Source organism: Macrosteles quadrilineatus, unplaced genomic scaffold (genome assembly GCF_028750875.1).
Source record: "Macrosteles quadrilineatus isolate MER2022 unplaced genomic scaffold, UCM_ALF_1.0 Scaffold_6__1_contigs__length_79288215, whole genome shotgun sequence".
Taxonomy (NCBI): Eukaryota; Metazoa; Arthropoda; class Insecta; order Hemiptera; family Cicadellidae; genus Macrosteles; species Macrosteles quadrilineatus.
Window position 1 is genome coordinate 29162936 of NW_026542599.1, and position 18709 is coordinate 29181644.

The 18709-nt window shown below is 34.1% G+C and overlaps 1 protein-coding gene across 1 annotated transcript; it reads right to left on the reverse strand.

Annotated features, from left to right (window-relative positions):
• Window positions 1–661: 661 nt before the first annotated feature.
• LOC128997427 (cilia- and flagella-associated protein 57-like) lies at window positions 662–18709 on the reverse strand. The gene is made up of 19 exons (XM_054423065.1): window positions 18501–18709; window positions 17540–17810; window positions 16413–16678; window positions 15762–15902; window positions 15183–15363; window positions 13703–13910; window positions 10958–11175; window positions 10469–10681; window positions 9445–9618; window positions 8234–8362; window positions 7421–7609; window positions 6462–6646; window positions 6072–6171; window positions 5687–5868; window positions 5006–5300; window positions 4149–4364; window positions 3229–3408; window positions 2244–2435; window positions 662–1068 (listed from the first exon to the last, which is right to left on the reverse strand). Exons 1-19 carry the CDS (start codon window positions 18707–18709, stop codon window positions 934–936), a joined length of 3684 nt encoding a protein of 1227 aa, XP_054279040.1. The 3' UTR covers window positions 662–933.

The following is an 18709-nucleotide window of genomic DNA, read 5'->3' on the forward strand; positions in this document are numbered from 1 at the left end:
AATTAAAAACGCCTGCAGAAAGTCAATGCAATACCCGCAATACAGGAGCGTGTTCTAGTTGCGTTTCCTTTGTGAAGGCGTTCTTATTTAATTAATTCTTTAAATGTAAATATTACTTTAATAACATTTGAGAAGTTTTGTAAAGTGTAAGCAGTGTGAGGAATGTTTTATTACTATAAAAAGTCAAAACAAGTAACTATTTTATAAAAATTAATATTGCTTTTATTTTATGATTTATTTTATTTTAGGATAAGTTGAACTCTATCCTAACTGATATCACTATGTTTCCTAATCGTAGGCATTTTTAATAAGTTAGGCGTGATTAATAAAAAAATGTTATGCTGATGTTTTTTAATAAAAGATTGTAAATATTCTTGCCTATTATCATTATTTTTGTATTTAAACAGTCATCTAACAATATTACAAAATCAGGTAAAAATTTTTAACGTGCATTTCCCGTTGTGTATGAGAAGGGAAATCCCGTCTCGATCTCGTCTCGAAATTTTATGAGAAATAAAAAATCTCGTCACGTCTCGTCTCGAACTAAAAATCAAATCTCGTCCATCCCTAGAAAAACGATGAAAATATAATGTACAATAACAACATACAACAACAACAACATAATGATGAACAAAAAATATACAGTATATATACTGATATGGCAAACCTTCATTAGTGCTTAAAGTAATTATGATAAATAGTTACAACAACTAAGAAGTCTTGATAAGGACTGTGTCACTCCCTTACATATCGCGTGTATCTAATATTTAGAATGTTCTCTAAACCTCATCCAAACTTATCACTCTCTGTAACGGAGTTACTCATATGCAAAAGATAAATTTTCCAATGATATAAATAGTCGTGTATTATACAATAAAACAACACACAAAATTAACATAATATTAACTAAAATAAAAACATTCAGCTTAATATTTAGGCTTCTGACGGTCTCAAACTGGGTTTTTCTTCCAGCTGTACCTTTTTCTTCAACTTTTCTTCAAGCTGTTTATTTTTCACTATCAGCTGGGCCATTTCATTCTGTTGAACGCCAATTTGATCTTCCAGTTCCTGTTAAAAACCAGGGTTTGACCACCAATATTGGAATGGAAAAGAAACAAACATGTAGTATTAGACTTAATAGTATTTTAAGGCAGGAAAATAGGTGTTTACGTTGCGAACAACGAACATAAATATTCCGGATTTCATATGTGTACTGTAAACAGGTCCCCAGGTTAGTTGCCTGCAAATCCTTTTGCCACACTACCAGCAACAAATATACTACAGTCAGTGTAAGTAAGACACAACCTGTACATGCAATCAAAACACAGTTTAATATACACTGTTATATCGAGTTTAAAAATAATTGTTTTCAAACCCCCCGGTATTTACTATAAAAGTTGGATGTAAAAAGTTTTTATCTTTTATGTAAACTTTGTACACTACCTGCCTTTACATGAACACTTGCCTTTGTGAAAAAGTGTGTTGTAAATTTACTGAGCTCCAGCTGATTTCACCAATCCCTTTTTGTTAACAACTTTTTCTACAAGAGACCAGCAACACCCTGGTTACTTTGTAGAGCAGTGAAAATAAATAGTATACATTTTTAAATCAAACACATTTGACTTCAAAAGGGAGCTGATTGGTGCAGTAAAGTGTTAGATCTAATCATTGGTCTAAGGTGTTGTCTCTATAGTCAAAAATATTCACAATTAAATCACCGAGTCATCCATAGTTTTCAAAGGATTGATTTATTACATAAGGCAAAATGTGCCTACGTTCTACACCGTTTTGACTTGCACTGTTGTAAAACAAGTCTAAGAAACGGTCTTACATACCTAAGACACAACACCATGTAGCCATTGATCATGCCCTCTTATTTTTCTGGGTTGAGATAATATAACAGACATACAGAACCCCCTACTAGGGATCCTGTTGTTTAGCTTTGTATCACCGATAATTGTTCAAAGGTCTGAAACTATTTAAAAACCAGACAACATTGTAAATTTAGATTTAGATAATTTTAAACTCAATTTGTTTTAGATAACAAGATATTAAATCAAACACAACACCCATCTCAAACCATGGATGCAACCAACCCCTCAAAACCTAATAAATGGTCAAAGTAAAGAAACCAATTTAACTCTCATCAAGCATGTCCGTAGCATTCAACGTTAGGTAGGTAATAATTCAATAATTGAGAGTGGGAATTTTCAACAGTATAACAAGCTAAGAAAACATGTCACCTTTATCTTGTACTTGTACTCTTCGTGGATGCTCTCCTTGGTTTGAACAGCCATCTGAAGTTTCTTCTGTGCTTCTCGTGGAGTGATGAACTTGTGCATTCCCACAATACTCTCGAGATCTTTGACGTGTCGTTTACAATCTACTAACTCCTTCCGCAAAGCATTCACCTCTTCAATAAGTATGACGTTATCCTGTGAAAGTGTTAATTCATTGTTATGGAATATTTATTTATCCATCATTGCCTTCAGGGTTGATTGATAACAGTATAAATAGGTTTACGTACAATACACCTATCCTAATTTAGTCTCGGGTGGCTAGTTTTGAAACATTAGTTTCATTTTCCAGCCTCTTGTACTCTTGTATCCATATCAAACTATAAGAATACATTGTTGTAAATTCACATAGGCTTAACAATAATTGTATTTTGTAATTACAAGTCTAATAATGTCCTAAGGCAAGAGGCCTGAAAATAACACTAATGATTCATCAATAATAATAGTCACTCGAGTCCACAGTGGCATTGACGACGTAAGATGTGTAAATCTCACGAACTGACTATTATTGTACAAACTAAAAAAGTCTGTACCAAGAGAGGTTATTACAAAAATGAATGGGTAGCTTTTAAAATCACTAATAACTCAGTAAACTATTTCAAACAATGAAGGAATAAAGCAATACAGTACATATTTTTACACTAATGAAAAGATTTAGACAAACAGGTTGTAAATGGATAAACTTAGTTGCATGTGTGGTGTGTGACTCAAATGTAGATAGCAGCCAAAACAAACATATCCAAATTAGAGTAAGTTTACTGTACTCTGACTTCAGGAATTTTAATTTGTGATTGAACCACAATAACTTTTCAGATTTAATACAATTTTGGTGAAAAAACAACATACAAGAGTTTTTGAAGATGCTAAAATCATTGATCAAGGAAAATGTTTTAAAATTCAAGTAAAGTAATGTTCCTCTAAAATGTCCCACCTTCATTATTTTCTCAGTGGTGTTCTTCTTGGTTGATTCCTTGTAGTAAAGTTTTCTCTTGAGGCCATCAACTGTGCGCTCGAGATGGTCACGCTGTCGTAAGAACTCGTTTTGAGCATCTCGATCTTCCTGTCTGCTGTGCTCAAACTGTTTTCCTTCGCTATATTTGTGGTACAGATTCTGAAATGATGCCACATAAAATGAATCAAAGAAGTCATATGTTGAAAGGGTTATTTTTAATGGACACAAGAATAATGGTAAATCTATTTAATTTGTTTCACCATCCTCTAAGGATTCTGAAGAATATTCTTTTTTGGTGGTGTAGGTGTAATCATTAACAAAGTTTTGAAATCGTTGTAGCTGGCAAGTTTACTTAATGGTTTACGTTGAGGTAAGTGAACTATTATTTAATTTTAAAGTTTAGATTGTAATGACTGGAAATTGTGTCACTGTCAATATGGATATAAGAACAAGCATGTGAAATTGAAGTAAAGGTCTGACGAGTCCAGTTTTGATCGATCTAAACGCTACTGCCTTTTTCAGTAGATCACCAATTTTTAACATAAAATTCAAAGGGTAATACATTTTGAAATTTAATCCTAATTGTGTTAGAATCCATCCTTAACGACTGAACCAAAATCAATTCTTCTTACCAAACAAAAAGCCTTTGAATTAAAGGGTGTACACTAATCGCCTTAGCTAACTAAATTTGGTAGGTGATATAATTGATACATGTCAAAGCATTTTTTAAATATCCTCGATGGAATTTTTTCCAAACCAAACAATAAACCAAGGAGAATTTTGTTCATCTTTGATTTCAAACTTTAAAGAAACTTCAGGGTTTGAATTAACAACTATTACATTCAAATGTCTAAATACTACTGTGATGTTATGAGCTACAAATTCTTCGATCTACTCACTATCACTGCTCTCTTTAGCTCCAGGGGTTCTTGCACTAGAGCTGATAACTCATGCAGCTCGTATCTTATCCTTCGAAGGATCGCTTGTGTTTCTTTGTTCAGTTTTTTCTCTTTCTGGTAATCCTTTTCTCTCAGTCCCACGCCCTCCTTCAGTTCAGCTATCTCCAGTTGGAGGCTGCTCTCCTTCTGCTGGTACTCGTTGATTTCTTCCTCCATCTGTGAAACGTTAGATTTGTTGAAATACTTGTATACTTAGTTAAAAGTTTGCAAAGCGTTTTAGGAATTAAGTGCTGGTGTTTGGTGGCTTAGTTGGTAGTAGACACTAGACAGACTGTGAAACAAAGGCGGCGATGTTGATTTACATTTTGGGTGTTTTGACATTGTAACTTTAAAATTCTTCACTACAGTTCTTTCTTGTACCGAAATGACACTCCCAATAATTTGCTTGATATGTTCTTTTGCTCAGTCATTATTTTAAGACCCATGTAGACAGAAAGGTTAAGAGAGGCTGCAAACATATTTTTAAACAGTTTCCCTTGCCTAAGATACTTACTTTTACTTTGAAAGGTGGAAAAGACCAAATTCACAGTAAACAGTGGTTTTTGTAACTTGATAAAGTTGTTGGTTTTTCCAGAAGAAAAAAAATACTAACAGACAATTTGCTTGAGTGGTTATGAAAAAAATAATTAAAAGTAGTAAGTCAGTGCAATCTTAATTCATGGAATGTCTAAAAACACTGAGGTCCACATCTAGAAAGTTTTTATGGATTAAAAGGATTAAATTTGAAACAAAAACCTAATCTAAACACAAACAAAAATAAAACTGAGAGAAGCATACATATTTTTAACAAAACTCACATCTTGAATTTGTTCCTTCTTTTGTTTTATCTCTTCCTCCTTAGGATGTATTTGCATTCTAAGTTCTTTTATTTTGTGATTGAGTACAAACTTGAACTTATCCAACTCTTGATTCTTATTCTTAACCTCTGAAAATCGTCGTTCATTTTCTGTAATCGTGTAATCCCTCTCGAATATCTCCTTCTTCAAGTTGGTGATGTCTTGTTCCCTATTGACTATTTCGACCTTTAATTGCTGATGTTCATTATGAAGGGCCGAAACTTGATGTTTTAACTCATCAATTTCTTTTTGAGCCCTGGTGAGAGAAAACAGGATTCCAGAATCATATAAATGCAAACTAGTCTATTTCTACTGATACTGTCAATATGAATGTAGAATACCTACTTTGTAAATAAACTCGCCTTATCTTATTACCAGATTTGTAGACAACCCAAACTAACAATGAAAAGATCATAGCCTACTAATTTGGACCAATATGTTGTGCAGACGTGTCCATTTTATTTACTGCTATACACTTAACAGCTCTCCGTGTGGTTATTTGATTGTGATTTTACATTTTTGGCTTGGTTTGTAGTTTGTATATATTAATTGTGTTATGTTTCAGGTACATTTTTACCTGAGGACAAAATTAGATTCTAGATCCCAAAAGGTTGTGAAAATTATTTTTACCCCATTACTTACGCAAGGAATTTCTTTTTCATGACTCCAGTTTCTCCACGAAGTCGTACATTCGTGTCTTTCTCCGTTCGCAAAGCTTGTTCAAACTTTGTCCTCAGATCGATGATTTCTTGGTCAGCGTCTTCCTCTATTTGTCGTTTGATTTCCTCGTGTTCAACACTGTGTAGATTTTGTGTGTCATTAAGCTGAAAAAACAGTTAACTGTCAGCTGTAAATTTAATTGTGTACGCATTAAAATTCCTAGTAAAAAAGTATATTTAGTCTTCTGTTTTGAAACATTGTTTCAAAAACATCACTGATAATCGGGCTGCTGAACTTATAAGAGAAAGCTGCACTCTATTCTAGAGCTTCTTATGTTACTATACAGATTTGGGATGGAAGAATTTACCTCTTGGATGATGGCATCTTTTGCCTTCAGTTTCTCTTCGTATTCTTCAGCCATTCTCTTTAATGCTAGCTCCTTTGATTTGGTTAGCTCATCAATCTGCCTGTTAAAAATTTAGAATTTAGAAAATTTAGATTTTAAAAAGTTAGAAGAATACTGAGCATAATATAACTAAAAAAATTTTAAAATTTATGTTCCTTGTCTATTTTGTTAAGAAAAATAAACATGTTTCCTATACCTCAATCAGATAGTCCTTTTTATCCAGTATTTGAATCCTGTTTACTCATACTCACATTTATTTTATTTTATTTTCTGCACCGTTAAGTCACTAATAAGGGATCAATAGCATCATGGATAGCATTAACACTGTTTAAATTAAGGTTAATAACTCACCTAAGCAATTTATCTCGAAGTATTTTATCCTTTTCATCCAACGCTGCGTATTTGTCATATTCCACGATCAGTTTTGCATTGTAGTTGGATTCAAGTTTTTCCATGGCTGCCATATGTTCTCTTTTCATTTCAAGACTGTTGCTGTTCATTTTGTTGATTTCCACAGTGTGCTCTGCTACCAATTCCTGTGTACAAAGTATAAATCTTATAAAACTATCAAAGAAGACAGTGCACTTACATTCTTGTATTCAGTTTTCATCAATCTCGTTGCTGACTACTAGATGACAAAACAAAAACTTGATACTTTTAATCCTGTGTGAACTACTAACCTCCGCTTCATAACTTTTTGGTCAAGTGGTGCCCAACCCCATACTTCGATATTTGTTTTGAATGCCAATAACTAATAAGTCCAAGTCAAGGAACAAAGATATTTCTCTTATTGTAACAAAAAATAGTCAAATTGTGTGTGGTAGAGAGATATAATTTTCTTTTTTGAATATGTGTGTTTTCAAGCCACTGATATTCTTACGGTTTTTTGTAGGCTTAAGGGAGTGGCCAAAACCCTGGTCTTGTAACTATTTAACGTTGACTATTTGTTAGACATCATCATTAATTTATTGATGGCCAATGACAAATCACCACAAATACGTTAAATGAAAGGGCATTTCAATTAACTCAGTTATTTTTCCTAGGAAAGAAAGTTTAAGTTAGAGATCTATGAGTACTACTAATATTACTGAAATATCTATACGTGTGTATCATCCTCATACGGGAAAAATGTAGGTAAACCTAAAACCTTAATAGCCGTCCCCGGTTTGTGGCAGCACTAAAGAATCAGTTTTATTATTGTATGGCCATGGTTGGTTTGTCCTAGGGAGCCTGTACACATTTGAAACTACTAATTGTCCTGTCTACCATGGAATCCTTACCACATTATGTCTTGATAGAGACTAAGTCACCTGATTTTTATCCTTGAGGTTCTGGATCGCTGCACAGTAGCCGTTGTGGAGCTCTTGTACTTTGTTTGAATGCTCAGTCTCCATCTCTTTTATCTGGTACGCATGATCCGTTTCAAGTGATTTCACCAGATTTTCTAAATACTTTATTTGCTGAATTTTTTCACCCAAATCTTCTTTGTTGATTAAAATCTAGAATAAATAAATTGTAATTAGCAAACGACAAAATGTTATTTCCACCTTTATTGCACCATATAACTTATCAATAAGCATGTTTGGTTAAAATTGTACAATTAGGAAGAAACATTTGAAGATATGAATATATTACTAACTAACTAGTCAAATTTTACTCTACTGTGGGACCTATTAAACTGTCATCTGTTTCCAAAACTTCAAGTGACCAATAGTATCAAAACAAGGACAGCATTTTGATTCGGTTATACTCCAATCGAGCTTGATGATGGTTGGTATGAATGGTCCAACCATTAGACAATGTAACGTCTTTTACTCATATAGTACAAATTTACTAAATTGTTAAAGTTCACAAATCTTAGTTGATCAAGTTGTGTTAAAACAGTTGAAAGATGTCTTTTCTTTTAAATCTATGTTTTAGATTTGACTAAAATATCCGACGTTGATAGTTTTAGTAACAGCATCCTCTTTACTAGCAAATTTTACTTTTACAGAACCTTTTTACAGATTGAATACATTTACATTAAATGTGTATTCACGCTTTAACTGCTACTGTTAATAATAAAACTGTCACACAAAAGGCGGTCCAATAAAAATGTATTCAATTTTAACATGTTCAACTACCTCTTTAGAATAGGAGAAATCAGGATCCATCTTGATGCATTTGCGGTCTGTGTTGATCAGTTTCCAAATACACATCGTCCCGTCGTTTGAGCATGATATCAAATTGAGATCATCATAGCTCAGTTTTATCTGAAAGATTAAATCAATAATTTTATAGTATAAAGTACTTGTTTGTTCTGCAATTGAAATAAAGCGAAACAGTTTTTAATTTTGTGACTGAATTCCCTAGTGTGAAAAATTATTAGATTCTTTAGGTTGGGGAAATATTTTTTGGGTTATGCAAAACTCTAAAAATATTTTTAACTAGGGAAATTGGGAGTTTTCCTGGTAAGCGTTTGAGGGAAGATTGCCATTTAAAGATGTTATTTAATACAGGAATTTTTCTAACGGAACACCCTTCTGATAAGTTACTACAGTAACTTACACCGATGTAAATGAGTTAGATGTTCCCAGATCAATATAAAACAATTTTAATATTGATTTGCAAATTTTTCTCAGTTAAATCTTTAAATTTTTCCTTGGCTGTTTTCCTGGTCATTTTTTGTTGTCCATTCACAAAATAAAACATACAGTGAAAATGAAATAGGTTTTAGATTTTAAAATGCTATGATAGTTATAATTAGCTAAACAAACAAACATATTGCCATGACTGAAGAATATTTGGTTTTGTGAATATTTAGCTCATATCTTTTAGTCTGTCTTTTAAGTGGTTTCTGATGTTTGTTTTTAAGGGCCCTTCTATTTAATTCACACTAAGAAAAATTAATAATTATTGTTAGTAAATGTTACTAAGAATTTAGAATAATTCACAAATTTGACTCAAATAAAAACATGTTATTACAGTTATACGTTTTTACATGCAACTCAAGCTTAGTGAAAATGCAAAATTTGTTATTATTGCTGGTTGTAAACAAAAACAATGAAGTAAGAACAAGGTTTCATCGAGTCTATTGATGACTACACATAGGCCTTTGGCGTGTACATAGATTGTATCAATGCAAGGGTGATCTGGTAAGTAGGCTGCCTACATAAATGAACTGTATTGGTAAAATATATTCATGACAGACTATAGATAAATATTAGTGGAGGATTGGAATGCAAACCCACAAAATGGCTGCCTTGGGTTTGTAGCCTGTCACACTAATGAGGGACAAAGCCAAAGCCTCACCAACCTCCTGATGACATATTAAAGAACAAAACTATGAACTGACCATTGTCACAGGGTTGTTATGCAAGAAAAACTCAGCAAACTCCGGTGGTCTGAGTAGAGGGTAGCGAACGGACAGAATCGCTCCTTTAGTTCCCGTACAAAACATCATCTGGTCAGAGCGAGAGAGCTGTACTGCATACAAACACGAGTGGTGAAGACTCTCCTCCCGTAATATCTGAAAGCGGTGATGAAATATTAAGTTCTTGCTATGACCATAGCGTCAAGAAAACAGACATCATCTTATTATGCACATCATGAATATTGATTCTCTAAATATAAAAAAATAAAACAGAACTAACTTTTGCTTTCAAAAAGTAACTCAAAGATATGATTTTCACTGGTTTTGTAAATTAATTGTTCTCCTTTACTTAAACTCATTTCATAACAGATTTTGTTGATAAAGTGTGAAAAGAAAGAAATTAACTGTCTGGTAATTGTTGTAAATAACATCATTTAAAAGTTTAAACCATTTTCATGTAGTTCCAATTTGAAACTTGGAATGATCGTTGTTTTGAATTTAGTTAGAGCGAAATATTTTTATATTTATTTTAAAGGGAATCAGAAGGAAAAAAAATACTTTGTAGGGTAAAAAAAGAAAACTCTGATTGAAACTTGAAACTGAAAACTTTTGGCCATTTATGAACCTATTTTTGTACGATTGCTTAAGGAACATAAAATGACTCATGCTGAATAGATTCAGTAGCAAGTGCTTAGCTCTTTTTACGTAAGTTTAGGTTTTTACAACTCTGACATGCCACAGTGAAAATTTTACAATTAAGATAAGTGAAATATGAATAAATATGACAGCTTTATTACTGGCTTAGGTCAGTGTTTCATTAGCCAGAGCCATTTATTAAATCCATTCATCAAGGACTGCTGGGTCCAGTTGTGAACCATTGAAAAAAGATTCTGGATTATCTCAGGATCGTACCAGCAACCTTCTGAATATGAGGCAAGCACTATATCCACCCAGCTAATCAATTCCTTAACATAATAATGAATAGAAAATTACAACTGATGTATACCTCTGCATTGTTAATTTCTTTCAAAAGCCCGTCAGATCCAACACCGTAGACTAGTTTACCATCTTGCGAAGTCGCCAGACCCATGTAGTCACACTGCTTTGTAATAACATCGTTAGCTCTGGTCCCGTCGTAAGTGTTCCATTCGTAAATTGCGCCGTCACTCCCACAAGAGAACAAACTCCTGTCATCCGGAGTCCAAACTAACGAGCGAACCTGCATCAGAAAATCAAAACATCATTTAATATTTGAATACTTTAAGTAAACTTTTTTTATAGAGCACTTAAGGCTATCTAACTTGATATAAGATTTTCAATGTCTAATTGCAGTCTTGATGAACAGAAACAAATGGGGGTTTTGTATTTCCTAACTTTCCTAATTATTCTTAAGTTAAAATCGGATAATTTCAACACCTTTTAAATGTTTTTTTTCGACTTGTAAATTATTAAGGTAGAGTGTATGTGTTTTAATAGTATAGTAAATTTAACTTACGTATTCATTATGCCCCTTGAGATAGTAGACACACTGGAAGGTGATGACACAAAACACCTGAATGGTAGAAGCGTTGACGGCTGCAAACATGTTGCCAGTGTTGCTGAACGCGACCTGACGACAAGTGCGGATAGAGAACTCTCTGATTGTGTTGAGGTCGTCAAGAAGAACCAACATAAACCTCAACTTATCTGAGAATCCCACGGTTGCGTAAAGCCCTGAAACATGAGACAATCACTTAGTGACCATCTTTGTGCACTGTATTTTAAGTTGCATATGAATGAGTGTAGAATGGAGTGAGATGATCACTGTGGTTTTGTTGCTGACTAAAATCTGCTGTTTTTAACCAGAACAATTTAAAAAAAGTTTAAATATCAAGAAAAGCTGGACCCAGAATCAATTTTTCACAAAGCTGAAACTACTACCTTTTGAATTGCTCAATAACCACACTGCTACACCGAGTCCCTTTAATTCATTTCATGAAATAGTTTAACTATCTTACTCTTTAACAATGCTAGCTCAATGATCAAGAAGAGATGGGTCCAGTTTTGAACTGTCAAAAGCAGGTGACATTTGTAAATACTGACCACTATATTAGTGAAATAGAGAATGTTTTTAAAGCTTATTAAGATTACCCACTATATAAGTTTCAGGCAAACAGTAATTATGGTACAGGACAGTAAATATAAAAGCTAATATCAAAACATCAATAAACATTATCACTATCAGTCATTTATTCAATGTTTTTAGATCTATTCAATATTACCTGAAGGTGCATCTTTAAACAAATTTAGCGACTAGGAAAATGAAGATTTCGTAAACATAATTTGTGCTATTATAATTCTGGATGATTTTACAATTCCAAACAACTTGATTCCAAGGGTTTAGCTTTTATTTTTTAAATTTTTCATTCTAACACTTTTTTAAAGCCATGGAGTAGGCATAACCTAAATATATTTTGCATTTAGCATAAAAACATTTTTGAACACTAAAGAAAAGACCAATTAATTGTGATAAAATCTGTAGATAAGATGTCCAATTGATGTTGCTTGGCAGTATGAGTGACTATTAATAAATCTAAAGGCATATATAAAAGGCAAAGCCCTCACTGACTCACTGACTCACTCATCACTAATTCTCCCACTTCCCATTTACCTAGGAGGCTGAAATTCTGTTCTTCTTTGGGCATTAAATAGGAAAACTAAGTAGTTTTTATTCTGATCGGGCTTTCGGGCTCCGCCCCAGTGGCTCTGGAGTTTCCCATGTTAACCTTATGATTTTTCATTTTTAAAAGTAATTAATTAATTGTAACAGCTCTTTCAATTAAACAAGTTGGTTCTGTTCTATGGTGTTCAATAGCATTAAAGTTACAAGGATTACCAACAGGGTGCAGCACTATTATTTTTTTTTTTAATTTATGCAGTTGTACTTATAAAAATGTATTGGCCGGTGCTTCCGGTAGCCAATAGGGTATAAGTAGGGACGCCATTAAGATTCTTGTCATTCGCCTATTGGGTCTGATGATGATTGGAGTGTCCAATCAAAATCGATCACCACTTACCATCTTTTTTGTATATTTACCGTCTTGTGAGTAACAGTTTAAGCGTAAATATATGTTTTAAGTGTTATAAGGCGTTTCTTTTATTTACTTTCCGTTAAATTTATGACAACAGCTAATTTGCAACCAAAAGGTGAGTGAGCGTAGCGAACAAACTTCAACCTGGAGGCGAGTTAGTGTAGCGAACGAGCTCCTACCTAAAGGTGAGTGAGCGTAGCGAACAAACTTCAACCAGGACGTGATTGAGCCATGTGAATACTTATGAAGTTAAACGGGGCAAAGCACGCGGGTACAGCTAGTAAATTAATAAATCTGTATTGTCACATAACGTTTACATAATATAGCAAAGCTATAAAACAGGTGAAGTTGTCAAATTACAAATACCTTAAGACTAAGGAGTTATAAAAGACTAAAATAAACTAAAACTAAAACTATAATAAATAAAAGTGGTTTAAACTAAATATGTATCAGTAAAAAAAAATCATTATTACTCATCCTGATCAGTTGAGAACACTCACCTATAATAGGTTTTTCTTAAAAGAAAATTAGCGAGGCTGCTTTTGAAGTGATTGGACTGTTTTTTTTGTTTCTTGAATTCTTGTGACAGTTTATTAAACAGCTTTTTTGCCCATGTATGTTGGTATTTTTCCTACTAATAAAAGACGATACCGCGGATATTGAAAATAAGTTTTAAATTTAAACCTAGTATCCTAAGCTCAACGTTTTCACTGCATAATTTTTCAAAATTTCCTTCTACCATCTAAAGTGTTTTTAAAATTGTTAAGCTCGGAAAAGTCATTACTACTAATTCTTTAAAAATTGCTTTACATGATGTTCTCCAAGGTGAATTACTTTATTAGTTTGACTCATCTGTTCCTGCAGATTCCATTCCTGCAGTGATTTGGACAAAAGCAAAGATTAAAGATAAACTAAATAGTATGCTTCTACGATCGACTCTTGATCTTCAGGAGAAAACTGCTTTGTTGAAATGGCAAAAATAATAGCCGACGTTTTGGATATGTCAATCCATTTTTGCGACAAGCTACAGTTCAACTCAATTGCAGAAGTCTCTTATCCATTTGTTACAGTTTTGTTAGGAATGCGGTCCACAAGATTTGACCAAGTTTAAGATATTTTGGTGTTAGCGTACACTTTACTCACTTTAGTTAGTAATCTGAAGAACGTACCGGTTGGGTGTAAAGCGACAGAGAAAATGTCCTCTTGATAATGTTTGGTGAGAATGAGCGACTCGGTTGTCAGATCCCACACTCGAACCGTGCGGTCAATCTCTCCGCAAGTCATGAAGATAGTTTTCCAGGCGCAAGTGGCGAGACCAGCGATTGGCCCGTGATGCAGCGACTCACCCAGGCAATCCATCACCGTCATAGCATCTGCCTGGGAACAACAAAGTCTTATAAGTAAAAACAACCTGCCGCAGCAATCCTGTAGACCAAGAGGATATCCTTTTATTTTATTGAATATTTGCTGGAATATTTCTTTAAATATGTCTAATTTATTCCCTATTAAAACAACATTAGGTTTAACGAGTACTTAGATCTGCTGCTAGAGAGAGGGTAATACATTGTGTGTTTTTAGTGAATTGATAATATAGCTGAGTATCACATAAATTTGGAAATTTTGATCAAAATACATGTCTGTGCAAGCAAAGGGCATCAGTTTACTTGTTCTCTATAAGAGTAACATATAGGAATGAAACATTTACAGTTTTTTTTTTTAGTTTTCTCTTTGACCATTAAACATACAAAAATTCTTCAATATAGTGCATTATTTGTTATTTTAAGCTCTACAAAATAATTTAAAAATAAATTGCAATTTTATGTTTTGAGGGTCAAAATCGGAAAAACCAATTTTTACCCCGTAAATTGCCATACAACCCCATTCCTATAGTTCGATCCTGCTGGTTTGTAAATTTGATCAAATGCATGTTTATACGTTTATACCAAATTTCATAAATATTGGATTATTTTTACTCGATGTGTTAACAGACACAATATATAGTCGTTTTTACCCTCTAGAGGTTTCAAAACAAAAAAGTTAACCACTCTCGGGGTCTATAGGTCTTACCATGAAACTTACGGTAATAGCTTATTCCCAATAAAGGGAATTCGACTAAAGCTTAAAACTAAAAGTGGTTTGAATTTAAGAGGAGTGAGGAACTTTTTTAGTCATTTTTATTTGTGGTGGTTCTCTCCAGATATCTATGTCATATATGCCACTGTAAGAAACCCGTCCTATGAAAGCTGTCTATTTTAACCTCCTTCTAGAATATCTAAAGAAACTAACTAAAACTGCTTTAAGAACAAATTGACTCACTGGCTAGGGAGACCTTAAACGATTAAATAGAACTTTACCCGAACTCGACCTGTGAAAGAAAGTTGTATTCACTTTCCTATGTTTGTAAAAAGTGCCAAAGTGACCTGTAATTTTAATGTGACACTCTATGAACAAGTAACTGAATATTTAAGTTTTTATAAAATATAAATATAGGCTAGTTGTTTAATTTTAAATTTCATTTGAATCCTATTTTTGAGGTGACAACAGAAGTTGATGGTTAATCAAGGTTCCACTTTATTATTTAAGTTACTCGTTGTGATGCATGAAATACCAGTTAAAAATCTCTAGTTTTACAGTAATTAACAAACTGACAGCGGAAGCAGGGGCGTCTGCAGGCAGTAAGGCTGCGTAGTATATCTGGCTTTGCTGCGTAGTTGCTAGGATCCTATCCTGAGCGGGATTCACAGCGAGATTACGTATTGTGTTCATTTCCTCGGACATTTCCCCACGAATCTCAATCCCGCCGATGCGGTAGACGTTCTTTCTTTTATACCTGTGGGAAGCATAATACCAGGTATAAAATACAACAAGACAAAATCTAGCATGTCTTACAGTAAATTTCCTGATCACACACCATCAAGCAGTCTATTACATTCAGAAACCGAATACTTTACAGCACATAATGTGACAACCTAGTTAAATTGCTTCTTTCATCATAGAGTTATAATACTTCAAACAATAGATCCCAGGTTGCCATGATAGCTTTAAAAATCAAACAATACAATAAGTTTCTGTCTAAAAGGTACACTGGTTGTCCTATAAAACTACTCCAGTTATTATGAAAGAACAATTTTGAACAAGCTGTCATTAACTATATAAAATTTTGCTGAATCTCAAGAAATACAGTGTTCTAAAATAAATACAAAACCCAACACTGTTCCTGTACTGTACCTGTATTTTGTCTGCTTCTCAAACACGATGATGTAGTTTGCTATTGAGTATGCGAAACCATTAGAGAAGGCGAGGACGCAAGTCACCTCTTTGTCACTATCGATCTTGCATTCAGTGTTGTACGAGTATGCTCCTGGCTGACTGGGGGAAATAGTCAGATGGATAAAGTTAAACTTTGAACTGCAGTTAACTCTCAGTAATCCAATATTTAGTCTGACACACTCCGATACTGTGATGAATGAATCATTATGTTTACACCTGGGATTTGTTTTATCTTGTGAGGGTGACAGAAGTCTCATGTAGTTTGAGTAATAGCAGAATTTTAGTACTAAAGTGTGCACAGTTTGACATTTTGGGTAATACAATATCCTCCCGGTCCCATAAGTGTTTAATTATTGTGAGTAACTGTAGAAACATAGTTGAACATTTCAATTGAGAGGTTAATAGATTGTAGGATCAAATCAGCACAAATTACGCGCACAGATGTGAGTGATTTACTCACTCATGCCAAAAAAGTAATCCTTAACTTTCTGCTCAAAACAACTGTTCAATTAAACTGACAAAAATTAACCTAAAAAAACAATGACCATAGTTATCTATTCAAATTAAATATAGAAAAAAGAATCCACAGTAAAAATATACAAAACTTACTCTTCTAGAACTTGCACATCAAACTCTGAGATAACACTGGCTCTGTAACGGCCTCGTAAGTCTCCATATTCCACGACGATGAGTCGATCATCTTCAGTACCGGCAAGCACGCGGTCAGGTGTGATCCAACAGACACATTTTATAGGCATCTTGTCCGCCTTCTGGAAGCCGTACTGCCGCCACACAGTGTCCGAGACGCTCATCAGACGAAACAAGCCCGGACCCACAATTACTACCACTGCGCCGTCGGTGGGGTTAGGACACACCTGCAATAAACGTTCACAACACTTTAAATTTTCTATTGAGACGCTGAATAAAGTTTAGAAGAGTTGTTAGTCAGTACAGCTTTACTGTAGTGAGAGAGTTGATGTCTAGTGGTAGAGACCAGAACTCCAGTCCCTTAAGTCATGGGTTCAAATCCTGCCAATCACCAATGGATTTTATCCAAGTGATAGTTTCTTGAGCCTGAAGTATTATGTCAAACGTTCCGGACTAGAGACTAATGTATAGGCTAAGAGGTTGTGAAGGTGGGAGGAAAAGTAAAGCTTCCCTGTAAAGAGTGAGTCTTTGATAAACCGGTTCTACAGAATTTGAAAAAGTGCAATTTTTGGAAATTCAAGTGACGACAGCGGCAGGACCTGGCTTTTCAAGTAACTGTTGGACTGGATTAGAATATGGACTACTTAATCGTAAATATTTTATGTCACATCAAATATTTTATCTCAGAAACAAAAAACTAAGGGATAATAGGCTACTACACAAATGATAGCCTACATAAGGCAATATATACATTAATGCTATATATAGTATTAAAGGTTGAGAGTAACAATAGGAATACCTGGGAGATATTTATTATTTGATTGAAGGAACGGAATTCAATTGAATGGATTATGTGAAAACGAGGGGATCGTTATAAGACATCTACGTCAAAGTGTTAAGGAGAGGAGAGTTCACGAGGTGGACAGAAAGATAAATTTAACTTGCTTCTTGTTAAACCTGTTTTCATAATTAAAATTTTAATTATACAACTGGATTAGTTACACATTAGTTATTTTGGCAGGTTTGCTGCAACAGCGTTTATAGGTTTGGTTTATCAGCGATTTTTCTCTGTCCCTCTATTTCTTTACCTGTGTAACAGGGCCAGTATTTGCTGGTGGGTTGTTCGCTCGAGTTTGACTTTCAACCTTGCCCTTCTCCCAGTTGTAGAACAACATCATCCAGTCAGGCTCTCCCACCACAGCCACCAAGTATCGGCTGTCAAACGTGAAAGCGATGCTAACAAACTCCTTTGCTGAAGACTCGTATGGAAGTCCCAGCACTTTTTTCCTCTTCATAGATTTTACATCGTAGAGTGAAATACATGGTTTATCTCCCTCCTCAGCAATTGCTATTATTTTTCTAAGGAAAACACGGTAGTTAGATCAAGGTGTATCCAAGTAATTTGATGAACACTTTAGAAAGTTACTAATCGTTTTTACAACTTTTAGACCATAGTAGCTATGTGGAATGATTTGTTAAGATACTACTTAAGCCTATTAATTTATATCGGCCTAAAACACAATAATTATTAAGTACTTTAGGCATATTATTACAATTTGGGTGTGTTGCTAGCCTAGTGTTTTATAGTGTCTCAGACATTTGTGAGTGGGGGTCGGAAGATGAGTTCAATCCCTGGAAAATAAACAAAAGTTGTGAGCCTTGAACCACTCTCCCTCATTTAATGTACTTTCTTGTACACACTGGCATCGAAACTTAAAAAAAGTCTGATATCTTGCAAACAACTGATAGGTTAGGTACCAAGTTAATCGTCGAATTATCTAACTTAGATGACTCAGATTGGAGGAATAAAAAATAGTTGCCAAAAAAACATTCGTACAGTGTATGACATTTGACAAGTACAGTTAATTACAGCTAGAACTGTGTGAAGGCTCTATTCAAGCAGATAAGAAATGTAAACTTAAATTTAGATCACATATGCCTAGACATCTAAATGATTTAAGATTTCATTTTATTATAAAAAGGTACCGGAACTGTTAAGAAGCATTACCATCATGTTTCAGCCTAGGCCTAGGCTATAAGTTAGCTTACTTGTTAGGGCTGACACAAATTATGTTCAGCACTTTCTGAGGTTCGGGCAGTTTGATGTAGAACTGTGTCATTTGTACATAGTTGTGAATCACTAGTACTCCACCTGCTGGGTAAAGCACATCCAAGTCAGATACATAGTTTATGTTTCCTTTGATACTTGTTGTAAGTCCCCAGAATATTCTGGGTGCTAGTCCTTGAAAAGAAGCCAT

Coding starts and splice junctions, on each gene's coding strand:
- LOC128997427 (XM_054423065.1), bottom strand. CDS start 18,709: ATGGCTTCTTTTCAAGGACTAGCACCCAGAATATTCTGGGGACTTACA. Junction 11,176..13,702: donor TGTCGCTTTACACCCAACCG/GTACGTTCTTCA, acceptor CTCATGTTTCAG/GGCTTTACGCAACCGTGGGA. Junction 9,619..10,468: donor AAGAAATTAACAATGCAGAG/GTATACATCAGT, acceptor CACCGCTTTCAG/ATATTACGGGAGGAGAGTCT.